The following is a 23,694-nucleotide window of genomic DNA, read 5'->3' on the forward strand; positions in this document are numbered from 1 at the left end:
CCCCTTGTACCTGCCTGCAGACACCCATGTTGGGCACTGTTATCCACTCATCCAGTGATACAAAACAGTTCCAGCAAAGGCTGGAATATGCATATACAAGGTGTACCAAAACAATCTCAAACTAAATGAAAAAAGTGCAGCATAGTAGTAGTGTTTGACAGGAAGGTTGTTCCCACCTTATATGTTATAAATAGCACTCCTCTTCAAACAGATAGAACCATAAGAGACCTAGGTACATTGTGAATATTTCTCTTTTATTCAAACATCACATTTCCATGACAGTAAGGAAATCCATCTGTCTGTCCCAGTTAATTTCCAAGGGAATATATTCAAGATCCAAAGAAGCCATCCTACAACTGTACTTTTCCATTATCAGACCTCTCATTGAATACAATACCTCTTTTGGTACGTACAAATGCAAGTATATCACCGAATTTGAAAGGCCCCAAACATTTCTAACCGAGAAACTTAAAGGTCTTAAATCCTTCCATCACCCTGATAGATTAGCATAACCCCCTGTTGTGAAATGAACTGTGTTATGCTTTTTGAGCCATGAAAGACCCAGTCTTACTTCACCTATTATTTCTTCATAAAATCAGTGGCTCTACAAAAACCTGCACTAAGGATTTAAATCTACACCAACAAATAAACAAATCTCACTGGACAGACAAATTTCTAACTCAACATATTCCTAGCCTACAAAACTAGTTAAAATTACAGGCCATGCAGAGTACTACTTTGGCTACTTTTAAGGCTAGTCTTGATAACTGAATGGGTGAACATAAATTTTAACAAGGGTTATCATGTACTGCCCTGTATGATTTGGGAGGTGAGCACTTTTAAGTGCTTGAAAAGGGTGACAAGAACTTTTACGTTTGTCTGCTTAAAGGTGTATATGGCTAGACATCTTAAGGTCCCCAGTGATCACTTACCTAGTATGTTCCTATGTTATGATGTATGCTCCTGCCTCTCAGACCACTTGCAAAGAGCACAAACATGATTGTTGTGAAACTATACAAAAAGATCAGGTTTATAAGGGCAAAAGTCGTAACCAAATCCCTAGAAATGCAGTTACAAAAGAATTTAACAATGTAAGAAACTCCTGTTGAAGTAATAAAAAGTATACTCATTCTGTTAAAATATCACAGTGCCCCACTCAAAAGACCTCGGAAAAGTAGAACTGGTAACTACTAGCAGTTTTAAGCTCTCACCTCAGCTGGGCATCATCCTAACTAACCTCTTCCCATGACTAATTATAGCTTCACCGTGGGATCTTCTGTCTGAGTAGTCCTAGCCTAAAGACCTTGCCCTCTCATTCCTTCTTTCACTGCACAAGGAAGACCCCTGCAAACACTTGCGTTACAGGACTATAGACTGTTTTCTTTCAAATTCAGACTTGTGGCATAGGAGGTGAACCTGCTTCATTCCACTATCCTACCCTCAATTTCCACCCATCTCCTCTTACACTACATTTAACTCCAACCATCTACTCCTGCAATTACCTCCTAACCAAACACATCTCAGATTCCCGAACTTCCAAGTTACATTCCCTCCAATCACAACTTTGCTGCTACAGCAACAATCTCCCCACTCTCTTCTACACAAAGTAATGATCTCTCCCACTTCACCCATAGATCGATTATAAGCACAACACCTCCCACCTAACTCATTTTACATCTCCCTCTAAAATACTAGTAAACTCTCCCTTTCACCTAGAAGTAAGCTCCTATTGCTTATCCAGTTTTGTCTAACCATACCTTCAACTACCTCGGGGAAAATACTCCTCTTCTCATAAATATAAATTCTCTGGTCAACAATATCCATTTATCTTCTCCCAGCTACCTTATCTTTCCTCATTACTCTTGCAACAATTACTACCTCTTCATTATCTCATTCGCATGCACTACCCCACTGCCTACCATGTTTAATTTGCCACTGCTATTGACACTTCTCCTTGTGTTATTATTCTCCACAAACTGTCATCACCCATTTACATACAAACTACTACCACACAATCTCACCATCACTCCTCCCTCAACCCCTTCACAATCACTCTCAGCCATAACCCCAATATTGTATAATTCTTGTTTTATACACTTTATAAAAATATATCATCTATCTACAGACAGGACTACTAGCCCTTGTCTTACACAAACTGAAAATCTATGCTCTCTCAAAATTAACCCTCTATCTTAATCCTTCTAACATTCTACTAACCAGAGATCTGTCCCAACCAAGATCAACTCTTAGTCAGGCTACAAATATCTCTCATACTAGCCCCACTCAAAATATGACCTGTGTACAAAATTCCTCACTTCATCTATTTAATCTAAACATCCAGAGCATAGCAAACAGAATCTCTACACCTCATGCCTGGATAGAATCACATTATCTTACAATACTAAATGAAACCTGGTTAAAAACCTTCATATTTTCTACTGAATTACTTCACCCCGAGTAAAAAACAAACAAACAAACAAAAAAAAAAAACAACACAGGAGGAGGTGTAGCAATTATCTACAGTAACAGCATTCAAATCTCCATAAAACTAAACCGACCCATACCTTCTCTAATATTATATACTCCTAAAAGGAAACCAAAACTCATCAATATTAGAAGATACACTTTCACGGGCCTCTAAAAATACGTAATCCAAAACTAGAACAGGGGATTTCAACATCCATTGGTCAGCTCTTTTCCAACCTAAACCTGACAGTAGTATAAACCTCTACAACTTTTCCCACTTAATATGCACACCTGCTAAATAGAATATATCTCCTAATACTTCCACAACACTAAACTGAATTCTTGTTACTCATCCTAAAACATAACTCTATCAGGAGTGTTTCCTGATATACTAAGTGACCATAGCTCAACTTATGCCATTCATAACCTTTCCAAATCTCTTAAATCAACAATCTATAACTCTGTAAGAAAGCTTTCCACTTTTGATAAAGGCCGGTTCTTACAAGACCATAGCTGTCTCAACTGATCCAATCAAAAATACCTACCCTTAGATGAAGAAGTTATACTCCTCAGTTCTACCTTTACATATATACTTAAACAACAAACACCATTAAGAAGGTATAAAATGAAATCATCCCTAGCTCTATGTCTTAATACAAAAAACAAATTAGCAATGAGGCAAAAGAATAAAAGAATGGCTCTACTAGCAGAAAAATAAAGGTTCGACTGGTTATTACAAATATCACCAGCTATGCATATTTTAATACAGACAAGAAAAGCTACTTAATTTCCCATCAATACCCTTCTTCCAAATCCTCCAAGCAACTTTGGTCTAACATAAATCACCTTCATAATCCTGGAAAAACTATCGCAACCTATCCCATATCCCACTGAAACAAACTTTTAATATAGCATGTGCATTCAATACACACTTTATTAGCATAGCCATTTCTCTATCCAAATCTGATGTCACCGCTAGCTCTATCCTAATAATCACTGCAGCAGCAATAAAAACAGACTAATTTCCAACCTGCTCCTCTTTTCACAATTACCAATAGATGACTTTTAGATAAACTAAAAATCACTACTTCTACCCCTGTAACTTTCCATTGGAATACCTGAAACTAGTAGCAGAAGCTACTGCCTATCCCATCTCTATTCTAATAAACAGATCCATCTAAGAGTCCCATTTTCCAAACATATCTTTATTATCCCTTTATACAAAAACAGCACCTTCACAGAAATCACAAATTATAGACCAACTGCCATACTATCCACATTCTCAAAATACTACAGATATATACTGATACCCAATGTTTAGCCTTTCTTCTAGCACACAATCGTCTCCCTCCCTGCCAGCTTAGGCCTCTGCCATTCATACAGTATTGACATAGCTCTTTTCTCTTTTAATACAGTCCATCAACTTAGAAATGGCCACCTGCAAGTCTCTACTCTCTTTCCTGATCTCTCTAAAACACATGCTATACTGTTCTCCTCCAAACCACTCCAAATATTTCCTCTATTGGACTTTCTCACAAAGCCATCAGATTGCTGACATCATACCCAGTAAAAGAGCCAAAATTTGAATTGGAACAACTCCTGTTTCTTCATTCTTTACAATTCCAGTAAAGGGCTCTCAAGGCTCCATCCCAGGACTTCTTCTCTTAAATAACTTCACCAATGATACCCCATCTATACTAACACAATGCAAAATTGAGCAATACACTGAAGTACCATCATCAACTGTACATCTACCACTCTTGAATACTCAGAATGCTTTCACTTCTGTGGGATATGGCTTAAGAATTCAAAACTTGTTTTCAACACGAATAAATCTTAACTTACACTCTTCTTGCCAAACTTTAATCCTCCTTAACATCTCCCTTCCAAATGAACTTTAAAAGTGGTGCTACCTTTGAACTATTTACAAATGCAAAGCTACTTAAAGTCACCACTGACAACCAGTTAAAACTTGACATATGTACACAAAATGTAATGAAAAAACATCAAATGCTACAGCTTCTCTATCCAAGCAGCGATGATTCTGTACTGCTACTTCCTTCATTCTTTCCTGCCTTATTTATGCCTCACCTGTTCTTACTAATATTCAGTCAACACAACTAGCAAAACCAGAAGAAACCCATCATAAAACTGCAAAATCTGCCAACAACCTTCTCAATAGAACCAATTTCTGCACTGCACTCAAACAACTTGAAACTCTGAAATTTTCCAACCTCTTACAATTCAATCGGCTAACATCTGCTCGCAGAATTCTCTAACTTCTAAGCAAATGCTGATTCATCTCTACTCTTATAAAATGGTACTCCACAGTCTGGTGTTTAAGACCCACACACAAATACCTGGTAACCATCAGTCCTTATAATTCACATTCTCAAAGAATACATAAATGATACCTGGATTTGCAACTGTATTAACCCATCTTAACTACTCCCAATACTGCTTGGTGCACAGTACTAATGAAACAAGCTATAAAATTATACTGAGTCACTCCTCTGGCAACCTCCCCCCTGCATTTTTCCTACTTTCATTTAAACTCTATCTCTAATTTCCCCCAGACTGCTTTCCATTGTTTACTTTGTCATTTGTAAGCATAATTACTAGACTATATATTTTCTACTGTGAAGCTTAATGCCTCTATAAATATTATTGCTGGATGGACCAATCCTCCCCACCTTTTTTGCATTTTGTCTAATGCACAAATTAAATTGCCCAAATTGAACTCCTTCTTACGTCTTCATTTTTATTTTTTATTTAATGTTATCAAATTATCTATGCGTAATGTCACAACTTGTTTTTTTTCTAAATAGCTCCTTGTATGTAATCAGCATCTCTGTATACCTACTGTATGTTTCATGAGCTTCTCTTCTTGGGCTTCCATGGAAAAAGAGCTTATTGCCAGTCGGACCTTCGCAGTCAAGAAATGGAAATAAACACAAACACATGTGCCTGCATGTCTTACTATATTTTTTCTAGAGACTAGTAAGAATTACAATATTCACAAAAATGTTTGGATAAGGGCATGCCTTAAACTAAAGGAGGAAGCAGCAAATAAAAATAAAGTATGCACAGCAGGCAGCACCTATAAACAGAGGGAGAAAGTTGTGTATCTAGCATATTAAACAACTTGTTCTCATCTTCCTCACTAGAAATGTTATTAAAGATGTCTTACATTTGAAGGATAACATCAGTCCTAATGTTCATTAATTATCTTCTCATGTTAACTCATAGCTATGATTTTTCTTCTCAATGAAGTATCAACATATTTTGCATTTTTATCTGGAGCAGAACATTCTCAGGAAAAAAAAATTAGATGTGGCTTCAGCAAGATCTGGAAACAATGCTTTATGTCCATGGAATGTGAGTAGAAACACAGATTAGCTTCATTCAAAGCCTTTAGGATCAGTCAAATAATCTGAAGTTATCAGGAAGAGAGTCATGCTTCTCAAAAACTGATTTATAAAGACATTCAAAGATTTATTCACAGGCAAGTGGAACTGCAGAAGAGTCCACAGATGCAGTTTGTGGCAGCTTTGCATTTCCTTTGATTAGTATATGGAAAAACATTCAAGAAATAACTCTGAAATGAATGCTGTATAGAAGTGTCTCCTTATCCTGCTTACATGTATCTTTTTCACATCTCCTTTAATATGTCATTCCTTACCTGCACAGCATCAAATACATGGTGGTTCCATGCTATTTCTCATTGAAGAACTATACATATTGTGAAATACTGCATTCATTCAATGGAAGCGGCAAGATTAGGAGAATAATTACTGCTCTCCATTTCTTTCCAAATCATTCTTTTTTTTAGAACCTTCAAGCAAGAACATTTTCAAATCAAAGAGATATGCACAGCGTTTTCAATGCAGTGCTATAAAGAGTGTTAAACTACAGCATTATTTTTATAAAAAAATCTCAGAATTATTTATTAAAGCCAAACTCAAAGGAAAATATAAAATGGTGAGAAGATCTAATACACTTTTGCAACAGTGCATATTTTGTGTCAATGCTTATCTTTCTCTTAGAAACTTCAGTTAAGCAAATTTCTTCAAATTGTCATTAGAAATACTTGACAAACTTTTTGGATGCAATTTAGGAGATGAATATCTGGCTTTAGCACTCTTAAAAGGATTCCTTTAAGAAATACTGATGAAGAATCCCTTCTGTTATCTAACCCAGGTTTCTTGGTTTTACTTAGCATTTGAACATAACAATGACAAAATGAAGATTAGAACTAGCAGAAAAACACTTTAAAAAAGTGCAGAATATGCTCAAAATGAGTGCCATGCTGCCAGCAATGACATCGTGTTGTAGAAAGCAACTAAACTGTGAAGCCCATCCACAAAAGTACAAAGACCAAGAGGAAAGAAAGCATTAATGGGATACAAATCACATTAGCTAGATTAAAATATTTAAGATACAGGCAAGGGAAGGGAAGCAGCACATAATTAAAAAAGTGGTAAAAATAAAAGAAATAAAGCATGATCCGTAAAAAAAATATCTTTAAGAAGAAGAGAAATTTAACATGACCCTTTTAATAGATTATAATGCGGGCACTTAAACTGCCTTGACAGCAACACCAAACAAGTCAAGACACTGAAGTGTAAATATGATACTTAATGGATTACCACATAGGTGGTAATCCATTAAGTACAGGAGAAGTAATTAGGGACCTGGGGACCCAAGTTGATAGCAATCTCTCATTTGACAACCACGTGGCCAAAGTGGTTAGAAAAACATTTTATATAGCCCACCTAATCATGAAGGGATTCACATCTAGATCAGGGGAGGTCATCGTGCCTCTTTACTCATCCCTCATCAATCCCATAATTGAGTACAATGCCCCTTTTGGGATGTACCTTACCAGACACCTGCAGCAACTGGAAAGACCCCAAAAGTACCTCACCAAGAGGATCAAAGGGCTCAAACAGATGCCATATGCTGCCCGGTTAAAGAAACTCCAGCTCTACTCAGTGGCATACCGCCTGTTCCGAGGCGATCTGTGCCTGATGTATAAAGCCATGTCCAACCCGGAATTAATGGATATGCTGCACCTCAGAAAATCCAAATCCCATCGAGCTACGCGCTCGAGAGACTTGAACCTCAGCACTGAAATAAACAGGACATGCTGGAGGGACAGATTCATAACCCAGAGGCTCCCTTCACTCTGGAATAAAATCCCAGTCCAGGTTAGGCAGAGTCCCTCATTGACTCTCTTCAAGAGGAATCTTGATGACTGGATGGGAGATCGTAGGTTTACCCCGGGTATCACTTCTGTGTCACTGTTAGACAGAGGCACAGTATACTAACCTCGAAAAAGGGCATAGCAAAATAAATTTAAAATGGGTGGCGAAAGCCAAACACATTCTGGCTAGGCTTATAAATGCCCTAGGGCAGATAGCCTTGTATGAACCTATGAACCTATGAGTGCCTCAAAAAATTCCATATAAATTCAATGCATTCCACTCTGAAACTGTAATAAAATACATCAAAATAGTCACTACTGAAAGGGGCAGAATGATTTAAGAGGAATGTACTTAGACTAAAATAGGCAACATCTATCTGGAAATAAATGCATTGAGCAAGAAACAGTAATACACCAGAAAGCAAATTTAAGGCTATCCATTTCCATCTACTGGACATGCCAAGTATATGGAGACAGACATATATCCACTGCTGATGGAAATACACTGGCCAGCTGGGCCTGACATATTCATATGTCAGCAACATCACCAAAACAAAGAAAGGAAAAAAAATACAAAAAGTGTGTGTGTGTGTGTGTGTGTGTGTGTGTGTGGTTCAAATCGTTTTGTCAGCATGCAGATAATCAATTTTTACTGTAGTCTGTATTACATCAAACTCATTTATTTGATGTATGCGAAACTGTTGACAGTTTGTATTTTTTTAATGTGGGTATATGAACCACTTAGCTGGCAGGTTATTGAGGTTTTCAATAGCTTGTTACTGGTTCTCTAAGGTGTCAGAGTGAGATCACGAACAGTGGGGTAAAGGAGCTTCTCCCCACTGCTGTATAATCTCATAGTTAGTATATTTAAGTAGAGGATGCATGTTGGGGCAAACCCCTCCCTGCAAAAGCATTGTTTTTTTAATGTATTTTCTATAGGTGGCTAGGTTTTAATATACTCTTTTTACTGTACTAAGGTGCATTTTGACTTTTCAGTATAAACCCTATGGTGTAACTAAAATGATTGAATGTACATTTGGTAGACACATTTTGTAAAAAGAGAGAATGCAAAAATGACTGAATGCTCATTGGTCATTTTAGTAAATCACATGTGGTTGAATAGGGATATATATATATATATATATATATATATATATATATATATATATATATGTATATTTAGGTAAGCAGGAATGTGTGGAAAAATGAATGTTTGAATGAAAAAGTGGTGGTTGTGAAGATGTGCAAGACTGTTATAGCAGTTACTGTGAATATGCAGGTGTTTGCTAGTTAATGTTAAGGGTAAAGTAAGGGGATAGAGGCAGTGTTATGCATGTTTTGTGTTGTTTGTGTTCTGTGTCATTTTGTCTTGTGTATTGGTACTGTTAAGGAAAGACTTTTTAGTAATGTAATGTGTTAACGTAAATGCTTTAGGGTTATGGGTACAGTTAAGGTTAGGGTTACAGTTATGATTAGCACAAAAGTAAAGTGGGAGTGATGTTTTTTTTAAGGTAATGTGCAGGGTTGGGTTTAGGAGAGGAGCAGGGATGGGGGGGATTGACATGAGTAAGGTGAAGTGGGCGGCTTAGATCTGATCTTCAAGTGTTTGTTCCTGTTATCATAGTACAAATGATGGAGGAGAATGGGAGGAGGGCTCTGTCTCTAGTCTTCACATGAAAAGCTGTTACCCACTGTCATTTTCTGGATTACTGAGTATTATAAATAGTTCTCTCTCCTTTTACTGTTAAGCACCAAGTTAAGAATCTGACACGTAGCATTTTAAACACCATGCTCTTCCCTCAGATCATACAAGCAGTGCTGTTGTGGGTTTTGGCTGGTAATCTGGCAGCCACAGAGGGATGTGCTGCTAGTTAGGATAGGGGTGTGTGTATGTGTGTGCATGTGCATCTGCATGTGTGCGCATGCATGCATGTGGGTTAATGCTGAAACTTTGAGATATGTAGAAAGTTTCAGCATTATGGCTAGGAGTATATGTACTAGTGTTTCCAGATTAGAGTTTGAGCAAGTATTATGTAAGGGGATAGCTTTAGTGCTTTTTGTGTGTGTGTGTGTGTGTGTGTGTGTGTGTGTGTGTGTGTGTGTGTGTGTGTGTGTGTGTGTGTGTGTGTGTATGTGTATGTGTGTATGTGTGTGTGCGTATGCATTATTTAGCGGAGGTATTGGGGAAAGGTTTTTCATAAGGTAATGTGCAGGGCTGCCGTTACGGCAGAAGCAGGGGTAGTCTTAGCACACAGTAATAAGGTGGAGCGGAAGACATAGATCTGATCTCCAAGTATCTGTCACTGTGGTGATGCTACAGGTGATCAATGGGACTGGAAGACATATGGGAGGATGATTATGCCACCAGTCTTCACATGAAAAGCTGTTTATCACTGGCATTTTCTGGATTACAACAGTAGGCCAAAATCTTTTTCCTCCATCACTGTCAAGCAGCCAAGTTAAGCCTCCAAGACGTGTGGACATTTCAGCTTCATGCTTTTTCTTCAGATCATGCAGGGAGTTCTATTGTGGGTCTTGGCTAGTAATCTGATGGCCACAGAGACACCTGTCTGGCTGTATAGGCATGTAGCTGCAGTACTTTACTGATAATATCAAGTAAGAAAATCTAAGCTGTATGCGCAGGAAAAAAATAGACCAAATGGGTTTTGGAGACATGTAACTTTATGCAGCTTGTGCATTATGTCATGCCTTGTATTGGCATGAGTGAGGAAACATCCCACCATGCAGGAGTTTGCAGAAACTGTGCTGAACTCTGATCGGATGAAGAGATATAGTCAACTAAGGACCCATCAAGAAAGGACTTTAATGTTAAATCAAGTGCTAGTCTTTTGCAGAGAAACACTTCAAATGCTTGGGGAAAAACAAATTTGACAATAACAATCCAATTTTTACAGTGGTATGGCAATCCTACTCAAAGTAAGATGCAGTTTTCATGAGTTTGAGTACTTAAATTACTCACTCAGGCCTTCATGAAATATGCCTGTTCTTGTATGAATTTTACCTATCTGTCACGCTTCGTGCTAACAGAAAATGTATGGAGGCCTTCTGAAAACTCCAATGTTTAAATTACAAAAAGAAAATAACAAATCAAAACAGAATTATCTCTCTACCTATTTATCTATCTATCTATCTATCTGTCTGTCTATCTATCTATCTATCTATCTATCTATCTATCTATCTATCTGTCTGTCTGTCTATCTATCTATCTATCTATCTATCTATCTATCTATCTATCTATCTATCTATCTTTTTTTCTGATGGAACAGGCCTGAAAATAGAATTTCACATGTACAAGGAGGGACAATTTCATGTGTCTGAAGAGGAATAAACCACTCAGTGTGACAAGGCTGCATGAGGTATAAACGTCAGTGCATTACAAAAGGTGTATACTACAAACTCAAACACTTGTTGCTGGGACAGGTTGCTGTTCAGTACCCCAGTTTTACTTTAGAATGTCAACTATTAAATAAAATATGACAATTTCTTCCCTCAAATAGGCAAAACCCAGTAAAATATATCATTAAAATACCATATTTTTATTTTTAGGGACATAAATGTACTCTTTTCAACTGGGATGTAGAGTGCAAAACAGAAAATGAAAGAAAAAAGGTTATGGTTTCAGCTTACTACAGGATTCAATAGTTACTGTGTCAATTCAAAAGCAACAGCATTGTTTCATAGTATGAGTAATATTCTCCTTCAAACAAGTCACTGCCTTCCCATAACTAGCATCCAGGATCTGACTTATCTATACACATGAAGTCATGCGGTCTGGTATTCAGTAACCTTACTCGATGAGTTTCTGGGCGTACTGAACTGTGCAGCTAAGTCTGCCATGTAAAAAAAGGTTACATGAATGATTTATAAAAAAATGCATTGAACAAAGATGGTTTTACTTTTAGGTCACATTAATTATGACATAAGTTAAAAAGGAAAGACTGCTACAAACACAAATTGTTTGAAAGCAACACAACAAAGGGTACTCGTGGTTAATACAACATAAATTTAAGGCTCACCATATGTAAATCTATCCAGTGAATTGTTACTGTTGATTCAAAAAATACTATAAAACATACTGTGGATGTGGCTGCCTGCTGAACATGTTCTTCCATGTGCTGCACAATTCTACAATGCATGCAGACACCATAAAAAGGGCAAGCCATGGAGAATTTAAAAAGCAGTAGACAAGAAGCACCACATCAGTTGTTTTCCCTACAAATGTCCCACATGTCATGCTCCAACAACCACCACCTTACAAGTACTGTAGTCATTACACTTTATTATATTTTCACATTATACAACTCACCTGCTGATGCCGGAGCTCCATATTAAGATGGGGGTCCTTTACAGTTTTTTGCCGGTCTTCATCCAACCCCAAATCCTCAAGGACACCAGAGTTTATCACCTCCTTTTGCAGCAGCTCTTGGAGAAAGTCCTGGGTTGAAGTTGTCTCTATTTCTTGTTCCAAGCAATTATACAAATCTAAAAGAAACACAATGCTGTAACACTAAGCAAACAAGAACTTTCATTTATGGGTACTGGACAAGCACCAAGTATATGCAACATGTTTTCCTCTCTTAACATACAACAGAATGTATACTCATAAGCATAAAAAAATGTCACAGTGTAAAACTACACACACAAACATGATAACTAATAAAATTTTAATGTCTCTTCATTCTGTTTCAATGTGCATTTCTCACTGCATATATACATAGATGTCTCAGCTATGATTTATTTAAAATATCTACTGTTTTGCCTGATCGTAACCCTACAATTATCTGAAGCGTTCATCCTCAACCTGTCCTAAGCTCTGTTGAAGGAGTCCACTATTTACAGAGGGTACCAGCCTAAGTTCTTCAAAATCATTTCACCATTCTACTTGTCTGCCAATCATTCCAGCTTAAAAGTTCAGGTATGACACTGCTGCACTCTTCCCTCAACCCCCTACAAGCTGTGATTGTTTTGTTCATTATAGCATTTCATCAGTTAAGGCTGAAGAGGTCCTTTGCAGCTCATATTACATTTCTGATGAGACATCTGAATGTTTCAACAGTGACTCTGTTTCCTTCTGTCCTGAGAGTACTACTAAATCTCCTTGCATATAGATAAACCTTGCTGACCCTGAAGCTACCTTATTATTTTCCTTTGAGCAGGTTCCAGCTGTCAGACATCCTTCTTCAGATAACAACACTAATACTTCACAATGTACTTGAAAGCATGAATTTAAGAGACTTATACAAGGGCAAATTGAAACACACCTCCTTGATGGTAATGCCTCTCATATTAAAGCAATGACTAATTATCTAGCTTAAATTTTCTGCAATATATAAAGTACTTCAGGCCACATTTGACAGTCATACATACTTGCTTTTCTTCTTCAGAGTGGGGTTCCAATGTACTACTAAACAAGTAGCTTGCTTGTGTCTTTTTTGTCCACAATGCAGAATCAACTCTTTTCAAAGCTGCATTCCAGTTGTAAATGCGTCATGACTTATCTAGTATAGATCATTCACCTTGTTTTCAGTTGTGATACCTGTGCATTGGCCAAGTAATCAAGGAGACTCAATCCTCACCACTAACAACAGTGGGGGGCGTCCACATTGGGAAGGATAACAAATATACACACAGTAAAGTACAATTTCCCTTAAGAGCGCACAAAGATCACAGTCAGTCTGGGGCCAGTTTCTCTCTAGATCCCTGATAAGACTCCCCACTGGCACAGCTAGAGGGTACAGATCTTAGATGGAGTAGTCAAGCTAAAACTCCAGTGTCCTCTCTGTCCAACCAGTGCTTCATGTTCCTGCCCAAGTAGCTGATGCCCACACACTTTGAGATTTGGTTTATATAAAAACACACAGACACTCTTGGGGAAGACCGACATAGGTTCTCCAGCTATGCCCCCTCCTGCCAGGCTATAAGGTAGTAATCACTGCCACCAACTATTCTTATAAACTACTAAAAAGGCCCTTACCAAAGGGTGTCCAGTTATTACTGTGAAATATTATTATCCATTTAGTAAGTGTGATGAACAGCAAGGCTTATTTGGATTGGCTTTGTACAGTATCACTATATATATATGCAATCTACTCTAGGGCTTAAATTATCTCTACATAAAACAGCCACAGTTCAAAAGTTTAAACATATTTAATAATAAATAATAAAAACACAAGACAAATCTTCTTAATTCAACGCAGTGCTTGTCAAGAGTTCAGAAATCACAGGAAAATGCTTAAAATAATACTGTAGAATAGACTAATTCTGACTAAATTCCCATCTAACTCTTAAGAGCAATCACATTTCTAAATAAACTTACATACAGAGCAAAAGCAGAGTACTGGTGAGTGGTCAGTTCTTCAGGCAAAATCCAAAATGCTCTGATTTTCTCTCTCTGAGAAAGCCTTAAAAATAATACATCACTGCTGACTCATTTTAGATTACATCATTCTTCTCTGGTTCCCAGGCTAACAGAAACTCAGAGTTTTAACATTTCTTTGACCTTGCACCTGGCCAGGAAACTACAGCAATAAAAGACATTATATCTGCAAAATCTAGCATTAACTTGGGTCTCAAAACAATAGAAGGAATTCCTCAGTCCAGACATTATGTCGCCGAGCTTTGAGATCAGTCATAGAATGCTTGACTTATCAGCTTTCTTCCAGCAGAGTGCACTGTGGTTACATTTTTGAAGTTCAACATTTAACACAATTTTCTTACATTTAAGATGACAAACATGTGGATTATATTCATATTTACAATGACATAGAAATATCTACAAAATTCTATCTAGCCAGGTTGGCAGCCTTCACATATCTTCACACCAGTGCTACCCTGTAGGATACACGATAACAGCTACTTCTCAAACCGATCCATTACTGCATAATAACATGCCCACACTGTCAGACCTTCCTGAAATGTGTCTGCTCTCATATGAATTCTATATATCTGCCACACTAAGCATTAAAACACACAGATAAGACAAAATGGGCAGTGGTATAATAATAAAACCAAAAAGCAAAAGAACCACTTGAAAAGCACAGCAAAAACACACCAGAAATAGCGTAAAACCTCTTTATTAACCATTTACATCCAGAAATATAGCCTTATATACATTTAAACTGCCAAATAGGAAATAAATAATAAATACCATCACTTCAAAACCTTAAAACCTTTAGTCTTCTTTCTCTCAAGAAACATTTTATATTTATTATTTTTTACATTTTAATGTAATGTAATTTTTCAGAGCATTATTTATTTAAATGTTTTACTTAAGCACTTGTTATTTAAGTACTTTTTGCTGATTGTTAAATCATTTAATTGATTCTTATTTCCAGATGGGTGTTTTTTAAACAGTGTCAGCCTCCCAACAGATGAAATTTCATCAGGCAGACTGTCCCAAGAAGTTGCTGCTAACTTACTGAATGCTTTTTCATATCATGCAAGTGAAAACTGGGGTCTACATATTCTGAGATTCTCATGGCTTTTTAGGTAATATAAAGTGCCACTTGTAAGGAGTTTATTAGTTAGTGGTGGAAGTAGTGTATGCTAAGCTACTTGAAAGTTAATGTGTTTAACAGAAAGAAAGCTCTAGCAGTTGCTGGTCACTGCTTAGCCTTGTGTGTGGCATTGCTATTCCTAGCTAGGTGGAACAACTTGAGAAATTTGCTTTCTGTACTATATTGTAAAGCTTTTCATGTAGCTAAAGGGTCAATATTCAGTAAGATGTATTTTAATATGGGTGTTAAAACATTAGTAGCTAATGCCCAAAATGCTCCACTCGTGAGATGATATATTTTTGTGTGTTAATTTTTTGCTTCCCCCAGGACCTTGCCCAAGGACTCTGTTACAGGAATCCATTCAGCCAGCTTGTTTGGGGGGTGGTGGTGAGAGCCAGGCACTTCTAGGCTAGGTGAGAAGCCTTTTTCATTTGTCTATGAATCATGTTGAACCCTCTGTTCCTTGGCAAGAGAGAGGAAGTAGAGTTCTAACAACTCGGTGGGTCAGGGTCGGGGGGATGGTCACCCCTTTAACCTTGAGAGTACCCCGTCCCTATCGGCAACACCTCAAAACTCTGTTATTATTGTTTTCTAAGAGAAAGCACGACTCCACACACTGCCTGGTGCAAATGCATTATGACAGCATGGGCTTAGCAGGCTAAAACTCCATTAGGTAACAGTTAATGCTTCCGCATGTCATCTTGTTGGTGTTCCAGAGCCCCCACCCCCCCAGGATGAGCGAGCCAGAGGCAGCTGCTGACTCTCATCCACTCCAGCCAAACCCTATAGGTACATGTGCTCCTATTCAAACTCTGGTTGTCTGAATTATAGTCAGGCCTTTATACCTCTATGACATAGAACTGACCATTTTATATGTTACTCTGAACTGATATAAAACTTTAGTTGTAAGGCAGGAGATCAGTATAGGTTTGAAAAGAAAGAATTTGATTAAGTAATGTCCCTAAATGATTTTGTTGAGTTTTGTATGATGGGTGTCTGTGATGCAGAATGGATACAGTTCACAGGTTCATAGGTTGGTACTAGGCTATCGGCCCTAGGGCCTTTACAAGCCTAGCCATAATTCCCTGGATATTTCTTCCCACAATATTTACTTCCCTGGACCCCTGAGACTGATGTGCTCCCCGGGGTGTATTTCCTATCTCCCATCCAATCGTCAAGGTACCTTTTGAAGAGGGCCAAAGTGGCGCTCTGCTTGACATGTATGGGCAGTCTATTCCAGAGTATGGGGAGTCTCTGGGTCAGGAACCTACCCCTCCAGCATGTTTTGTTCATTGTGATGGCAAGGTTTAGATCCCTGGAGCCTGTGGTTCTGAGGGATTGGGTTTCTTTAAGTGGAGCATGTCCAACAGCTCAGGGCTTGACATGGCCTTGTATGTTAAGCAGAGATCGCCTTTGAGTAGACGATATGCCACAGAGTACAGCTGGAGTTTTTTTTAGACGGTCAGCATAGGGCATCTGCTTTAGGCCTATGATTCTTTTAGTGAGGTATTTCTGCGGCTTTTCCAGCTGTTGCAGATGTCTTGTGAGGTACACACCAAATGGGGCATTGTACTCTATAATGGGTCTAATAAGGGATGAGTACAGTGGGACAATAACCTCCTTTTTTCTGGATGAAAAGCCCTTAGTGATGAGGTGTGCCACACAGAAGGATTTCTTCACTGTTGTGGCAATGTGGTTATCGAAGGTGAGACCACTGTCCACCTGTGTCCCTAAGTCTTTCATCAATCTTTCAGTGTTTAGTGTACTGCCACCTATGTGGTAATTTATAGGTACATGTTTTTTCCCAAAGGGGATAACTATACATTTCTTGACATTAAGCTTGAGCTCATGGCTCTGGCACCAAGCATCTGTTTCTGTAAGGGCCTTTTGTAGAATATCCACATCATTTGGGAACTCAATAATGGCTCCCAGTTTGCAGTCATCTGTGAACTTTGTTAGCCAGAGTCCCTTAGTGTTGGCCTGTACGTCAGAGAAGTAGATGCCAAGTAAGAGCGGTCCCAGGACTAAACCCTGAGGTACTCCACTTGTCACTTGTCTGGACTGGATTTGGAGTCGGCTACTTTTGCAGTCTGGATTCTGTCAATAAGCCAGTTGGCAACCTATCGAGTGAGTTTAGTAATTTTTTGGAAATAGATACCATAACTGTAGATTTTTGGAAGTTAATAATTTTGTTTGTAACATGAGTTTCATAGTGAAATGAAGCAATTTTAAAGTGAAGATCATCACTACTTAGAATAATTATTAGCATTAGTAAGCAAAAGGTCATCTGCATGCATAATGCACTTTATATTTGGTAGTCCCCAGGGCAGACTATTTACCTACAAAGAAAAAGGAAATGGGCTGAATACAGAGCTCCAAGGAACACCTTCAGTAAGGAAAAAACAGTATCAGTACAGAATTTGTTGGTAATGACTGCAAAATATATGCTAGAAAGATAGTTTTTAAACTATAAAATGCCATTAGAAGAGAAGTTGCATTAATTTAGCTTGTCGTATGAAGGTTCTGATCAACTGTTTCAAATTCTCTTTTTAAATCCGGAAATATATCTCCTGCTAACAGGTCATTGCCCATATCTGAATATATCAGCTTGGTTAAATAGAGAACTGTTATGAGAGCACTGTATTTGTTTTGATATTTGTGACAGAAGGCATACTTTTAAGTACGCACATAAGAAAAAGATACAAATATCCCAACAATAACCACTGGCATATCGTCTACTCAAAGGCGATCTCTGCTTAATATACAAGGCCATGTCAACCTCTGCAACAACTAATATACAGTCCAAAGGCAAAAAACAAGATTTAATAACAGCAAACACAAGCACTTTCACAAGATGCTTCTTAAGGTGTATACCATATTGAACTAAAACACCTTTCTTATACCATTCAGTCATAGTCACATGATCAACCATTTAACATTTCAAGGCATAGAAACACATATAGAAAGCATATCAAAATACATAAAAAATATGAGATTAAGGGCAGATGTAGGACATGGGCTTAATGACCACATACCTTTGAGACCCATTCTAAAAAACAAGACCATTATGTAGATAGTTTATGCACCATGTTTTTAAAAAGTATTTTATATTTTTTTATGTATTTTGATATGCTTTCTATATGTGTTTCTATGCCTTTAAATGTTAAATGGTTGATCATGTGACCATGATTAAATGGTATAGGAAGAGTGTTTTAGTTCAATATGGTATACACCTGAAGAAGCATCTTATGAAAGCGTTTGTGTTTGCTGCTATTAAATCTTTTGGAGAACCTGGAGCCTTGCCTTTGCTTGTTTTTGCCTTTGATACTTTTAAGTATATTCTAATGATTGGTCATAAATCATTTTTACAAGCATTATTGCTATCTGTGGCACAGAACTTTAGGCACTGGGACGATGCATGCAACTTTGAGATGAGAGGGAAATAGGTTACTAGTCAGATTACAAATAAAGATTAAGGGCTTATCTAAGCCTAAGCATCAGTTTTGATGGTGAATTTTAATATATTTTTTTGCATATTCCTGTAAAATAAAAGATAGATTATTGTATTATAGTATGGAGGGATATTGAGGGTCTTATTGTCTAGTTTGCATTGAATTACATATTTGTGGGTGGAAGAGGGTAAGTAACTGTCTCTAATAGTAGTCAGCATGACAGGGGTTATACTAGAAACTAAGCTTCTGGACAGACATTACTCCAGGTAAGAGATTTTTTACAGTTTTCCAAATTTTCTCTTGATTTGCAAGATGTGTATTCTTCAAATTCCTGTAGTATTCTGATTTAGTGGCACTTGTTTTTTATTTTAAAGTAATGTTTGAGTTGCCGACAGTCATGTCCCACCGCAGTGTTCTGCAAATCCCTGTCTATTATTTCAATACTTTAGCTTTTTTATGAAGCTCTTAAATTGAAAACTATCTACTGTAATTATTTTTCTTTAATTTGCCTTTTTCTAGGTAAGATAATCTCTCTTAGACAGGTGTGAGAAGGTTATGGAATGTAGAAAGTGCTGATCTTGGGTCAAGGCAATCTCAAACTGTTGTTCAATCTATTAGATAAAATTCTGATGGCATTATGGAATCACTATTTTTAGAAAAGGAGTTTGTATTCATTTTAGTTTTAGATTAATGCATATGTTTCTGAGTGTTATATCCAGAACGGAGGCTTTATGTGAAAGTGAATTGAATCTGGATCCTTTTTTAACTCTAAATTATCTCTAAAGATCATTTTACTGGAAATGGTAACCAAGAACAAAAATACCTCCTCCGTGGGACCTGACAGTACACCTAGTAGCTTAATTAATTTTTTTCCTAACTTTACTAATTGTTTCTATAGCACTGATCATATCTTTGGCATGTGGGACTACAGGGCTCTTTTTATCTATCTCCCCTTTCATGTAAATAGTATTCTTTCCTGTCCTCCTCCTACCCTCCTGTCGCACAATCCGCCCGTGTCTCCAGTACACCGGTGATCCTAAGGCTTCATTTTCAAATCACACTTACTACTGTACATCCTGGCAGTTGCCTTCTGGTTAGTGTGCCAGTTTGTAAGTCACATTCTTGTTCGCACACCGGATGTACCTTTATTATGAGAATGAACTTACACTGCTACTGCATTTTCTTTTAATCAGTGCTGAGCTTTCAGTTTAATAACAAACTTGCTCTAGAAAAGACGTATCGTTACATTATGTGACTTGATATATTCTTACAGTGTGTGATTATATTACATGATTTGATAATCTGTTACAGTATATATACTCCCATTCATACAGGATTACATCTGTTCTAGGATATGTTGTTGTGTCTTTCAGCTTTTCCCAGTTAGGGGTCGCCACAGTGGAACTCCGGTCCACTAATGATTGGCAGTAGATTTTTACATGCCGAGTTGCCAGCTCTGACGCCCTACCTTCAACGAAGGTACACCCATTCACGCATGTCTCCACACAGAAGACGCTCTAGCTGAGAATCGAACAGGACAACATCTTACTGTGAGGTGACAATGCTACCGCAGCACCACCACCGTTCTAGGATATGATGGCAGATATATATGCTTAAGCATTGTTCTGGTAGCTGTTTTAATAGGACCTTTTTATTTTATGCTGTATATCTATTGCTGCCCAAATGACACTACTACTTTAAAACTATCCTAATTTAAATGCCTGGTAGAGACATAAATTAACACCACTTTGGGCTGCAAGAGTGAGCTAATATCGTATTATTTTTGGCTATCAGTGACCACTGCAGAAAGTCTAGCTTTTCGGAGCCTGTAAATCACGTTTAATGCTATTTCAAGCCACTTGTTGTACATGGTCATAGGGAGTATTTTTAATTTTTAAATATTAATTTCAGTAACTATGGAGTGTAGCTGCTTAGCAACCACAACTAACTATCTCAGTGTTACTTTGCATGGTGCTTATAAAGCAGTGGGCACTAGCAAATCATCCAAGCACTTGCTCAGAGTCACTAGTTCTTTTTATTTTTTAACACTTTTGTTTTTTATCACTTAATACATAGAGAAACATACAATTATATAACAGAAAACAAACCGTATTAACATGTTGCCAGTTACAAACATTTATACAAAAGAATGCATGTGATGTTATATCATCATCAATCCAATATTACATAAATTGCTCAATTCCTGCCTTCCCTTAAACCTCACTCCTCTTCCAAAATATTATTCTTCAAGGATTGTTCCCACAGTTTCCATTTTTTTGTAATTTGCCCAAAGCCTTCTTTAAATCTATACTGTAATATTCAATAGTTCAAATACAGCTGGTTTAGACTTGAATTTCCATTTTCTAGTAAATGCGTTTTTAGCAGCCACTAGAATTAAACTTAGCAAGCCCTTACTACGTCTAGGCAATTCAGATTTTGCATCCCTGCTCAAAAATAATTCCCTTAGTTACACCCATTCCCTCACCCAGTATTTCTGACAGAGTATTATGTAGGGAATATTTAAAGTCAGCCAACTCATTATACTCCCAAAACATATGTTGCCATTTACCCGTTTTTCCCATCACACCTTCAACATCTGGCATCTACCTGAGGCAAAATTCTTTAGAGTCTGCTTGGGGCATAAAAATACCTGTGCAATCATTTCCAAGCAAAAGTCCTAAATCTTCTAGATGTTCCAGATTTGGAAACTACAGTTATTTCCTCCCACTGTTTCCATGTCAATTGCTTATCCAATCTCTCTTCCCAATCTTTTCTAATCTCCCCTGATTGGTTCCTATAGTAATCATGCAATATTTAACATGCCCTACTAATTATCCCTTTTCTAACAGCATCATCATTTCAGATTAAACTAAAAACTCTACCAGACCATGTCTTTTACTTGGAATTCCCCTGTCCCTTTCTGTTTGTCTGTACACTGATATCAATCCCTGACAGGGAAGGCAGTCTTGTAGCCTGCATCACAAATGTATTCTTGGCCTCATCCCACTCTTTTACCTTTCCCTCCATAGTTATTTGCTCCCATTACCTTGGTTCTGTTGCCAGTTTACTCCAGTATATTCCAGACCCCTCTTACTTATTGTATGTACCCTAACTGCAGACATCTCCCTACTGGCAAAATCTCCTTTCTCCATTTTTGCATTGGCTTGGTTCTTAGAATACTTTGTGATGCTTTATGAACAGAATATTCCGTATGGCTGTTCTTATTCCCCTTAAGGATCCGAAACCAAAATCCCTTTCTCTCCTTATTTATTGAATCCCCTCCCACTTCATCAATATCCTTTTCCACTTTGAATTACACCTTTCTGCTTGAGTTATGTATATGAGCCTTAACTGTGTAGCTGTAATACATTCCTTAAAATCAGGTAATACTAAACCATCTTGTTCTATTGGAAGGATCAGCTTATCCCACTTGAATCTTCCCGCTTCCTCTCTCAGATAAATTCCTTTAACTTTTTATTTATTATATACTATCTCCCAAAAAAGTGTGACCTGTAAAAAGCATTGGAACACTGTGAACCAGTTTGCCCCAGCAACAATCTACCTTCTTACACCCTTCTGGAAGCCTCAGAACACTAGGGCACCACTGAAAAAACCCTACTATCTCCCAAAAAAGTGTGACCTGTAAAAGGCATTGGAACACTGTGAACCAGTTTGTCCCAGCAACAATCTACCTTCTTACACCCTTCTGGAAGCCTCGGAACACTAGGGCACTACTGAAAAACCCCTACTATCTCCCAAAAAAGTGTGACCTGTAAAAGGCATTGGAACACTGTGAACCAGTTTGTCCCAACCAAAATCTACCTTCTTACACCCTTCTGGAAGCCTCGGAACTCTAGGGCACCACTGAAAAATCCCTACTATCTCCCAAAAAAGTGTGACCTGTAAAAGGCATTGGAACACTGTGAACAGTTTGTCCCAGCAACAATCTACCTTCTTACACCCTTCTGGAAGCCTCAGAACACTAGGGCACCACTGAAAAACCCCTACTATCTCCCAAAAAATGTGACCTGTAAAAGGCATTGGAACACTGTGAACCAGTTTGTCCCAGCAACAATCTACCTTCTTACACCCTTCTGGAAGCCTCGGAACACAAGGGCACCACTGAAAACCCCCTACTATCTCCCAAAAAAGTGTGACCTGTAAAAGGCATTGGAACACTGTGAACCAGTTTGTCCCAGCAACAATCTACCTTCTTACACCCTTCTGGAAGCCTCGGAACACTAGGGCACCACTTTAAAATCCCTACTATCTCCCAAAAAAGTGTGACCTGTAAAAGGCATTGGAACACTGTGAACCAGTTTGTCCCAGCAACATCTACCTTCTTACACCCTTCTGGAAGCCTCAGAACACTAGGGCACCACTGAAAAACCCCTACTATCTCCCAAAAAAGTGTGACCAGTAAAAGACATTGGAACACTGTGAACCAGTTTGTCCCAGCAACAATCTACCTTCTTACACCCTTCTGGAAGCCTCGGAACACTAGGGCACCACTGAAAAAACGCTACTATCTCCCAAAAAAGTGTGACCTGTAAAAGGCATTGTAAGTATGTATTCACATTGACTCAATGTAACTATGTGTATGTTAAGTCTTCTAAATTAAAGTTCATATACTACTTTGTTTAGGCCAACTAAACAGGCAGACTAGCCAGCAGCCAACCCCCCCCCCGCCTTTATTTCTTCTTCCACTGTCTTACCCTTGCATTGCTTCCTCTTTCTCATTCCTTTCCTGTCCCCATCCCCACTAAGATAACAACATTACCACGCCAAGTGTGGCCACCAGGTGGCGCTTCATAACCTAACCCTGTAAAGTACTTTTTTCCATAACTGTTATCTCCTACTTAGTCTTTGTAACTTTCAAAACTTAGCTTCTCCCCTATTACTTTCCTACACCACCTCTGTAAACTACCTGTGGAAAACCCCAGTCACTTTGTTCTTAGTCTCTTCTTACAGTTATCTTCCACCTTTTCCCCTTGCCCCAGCCATCCTGCTTACAGCGACTAACAGTCGTGCATCCTGCCTCTCTTCCTTTCTA

General features: G+C 38.0%; 1 protein-coding gene across 1 annotated transcript in view; it reads right to left on the reverse strand.

Annotated features, from left to right (window-relative positions):
- Positions 1–23,694, reverse strand: part of CCDC191 (coiled-coil domain containing 191) — a 1,143,870-nt gene that overhangs the window by 832,863 nt on the left and 287,313 nt on the right. The window contains exon 5 of the mRNA XM_044073155.1: positions 12,000–12,175. Within this exon, the coding sequence (XP_043929090.1) occupies positions 12,000–12,175 (176 nt within the window). The remainder of the gene's footprint in view (positions 1–11,999; positions 12,176–23,694) is intronic.

The sequence above is a fragment of the Protopterus annectens genome, chromosome 5.part1 (genome assembly GCF_019279795.1).
Source record: "Protopterus annectens isolate FY-2018-M chromosome 5.part1, PAN1.0, whole genome shotgun sequence".
Lineage (NCBI taxonomy): Eukaryota > Metazoa > Chordata > Ceratodontiformes > Protopteridae > Protopterus > Protopterus annectens.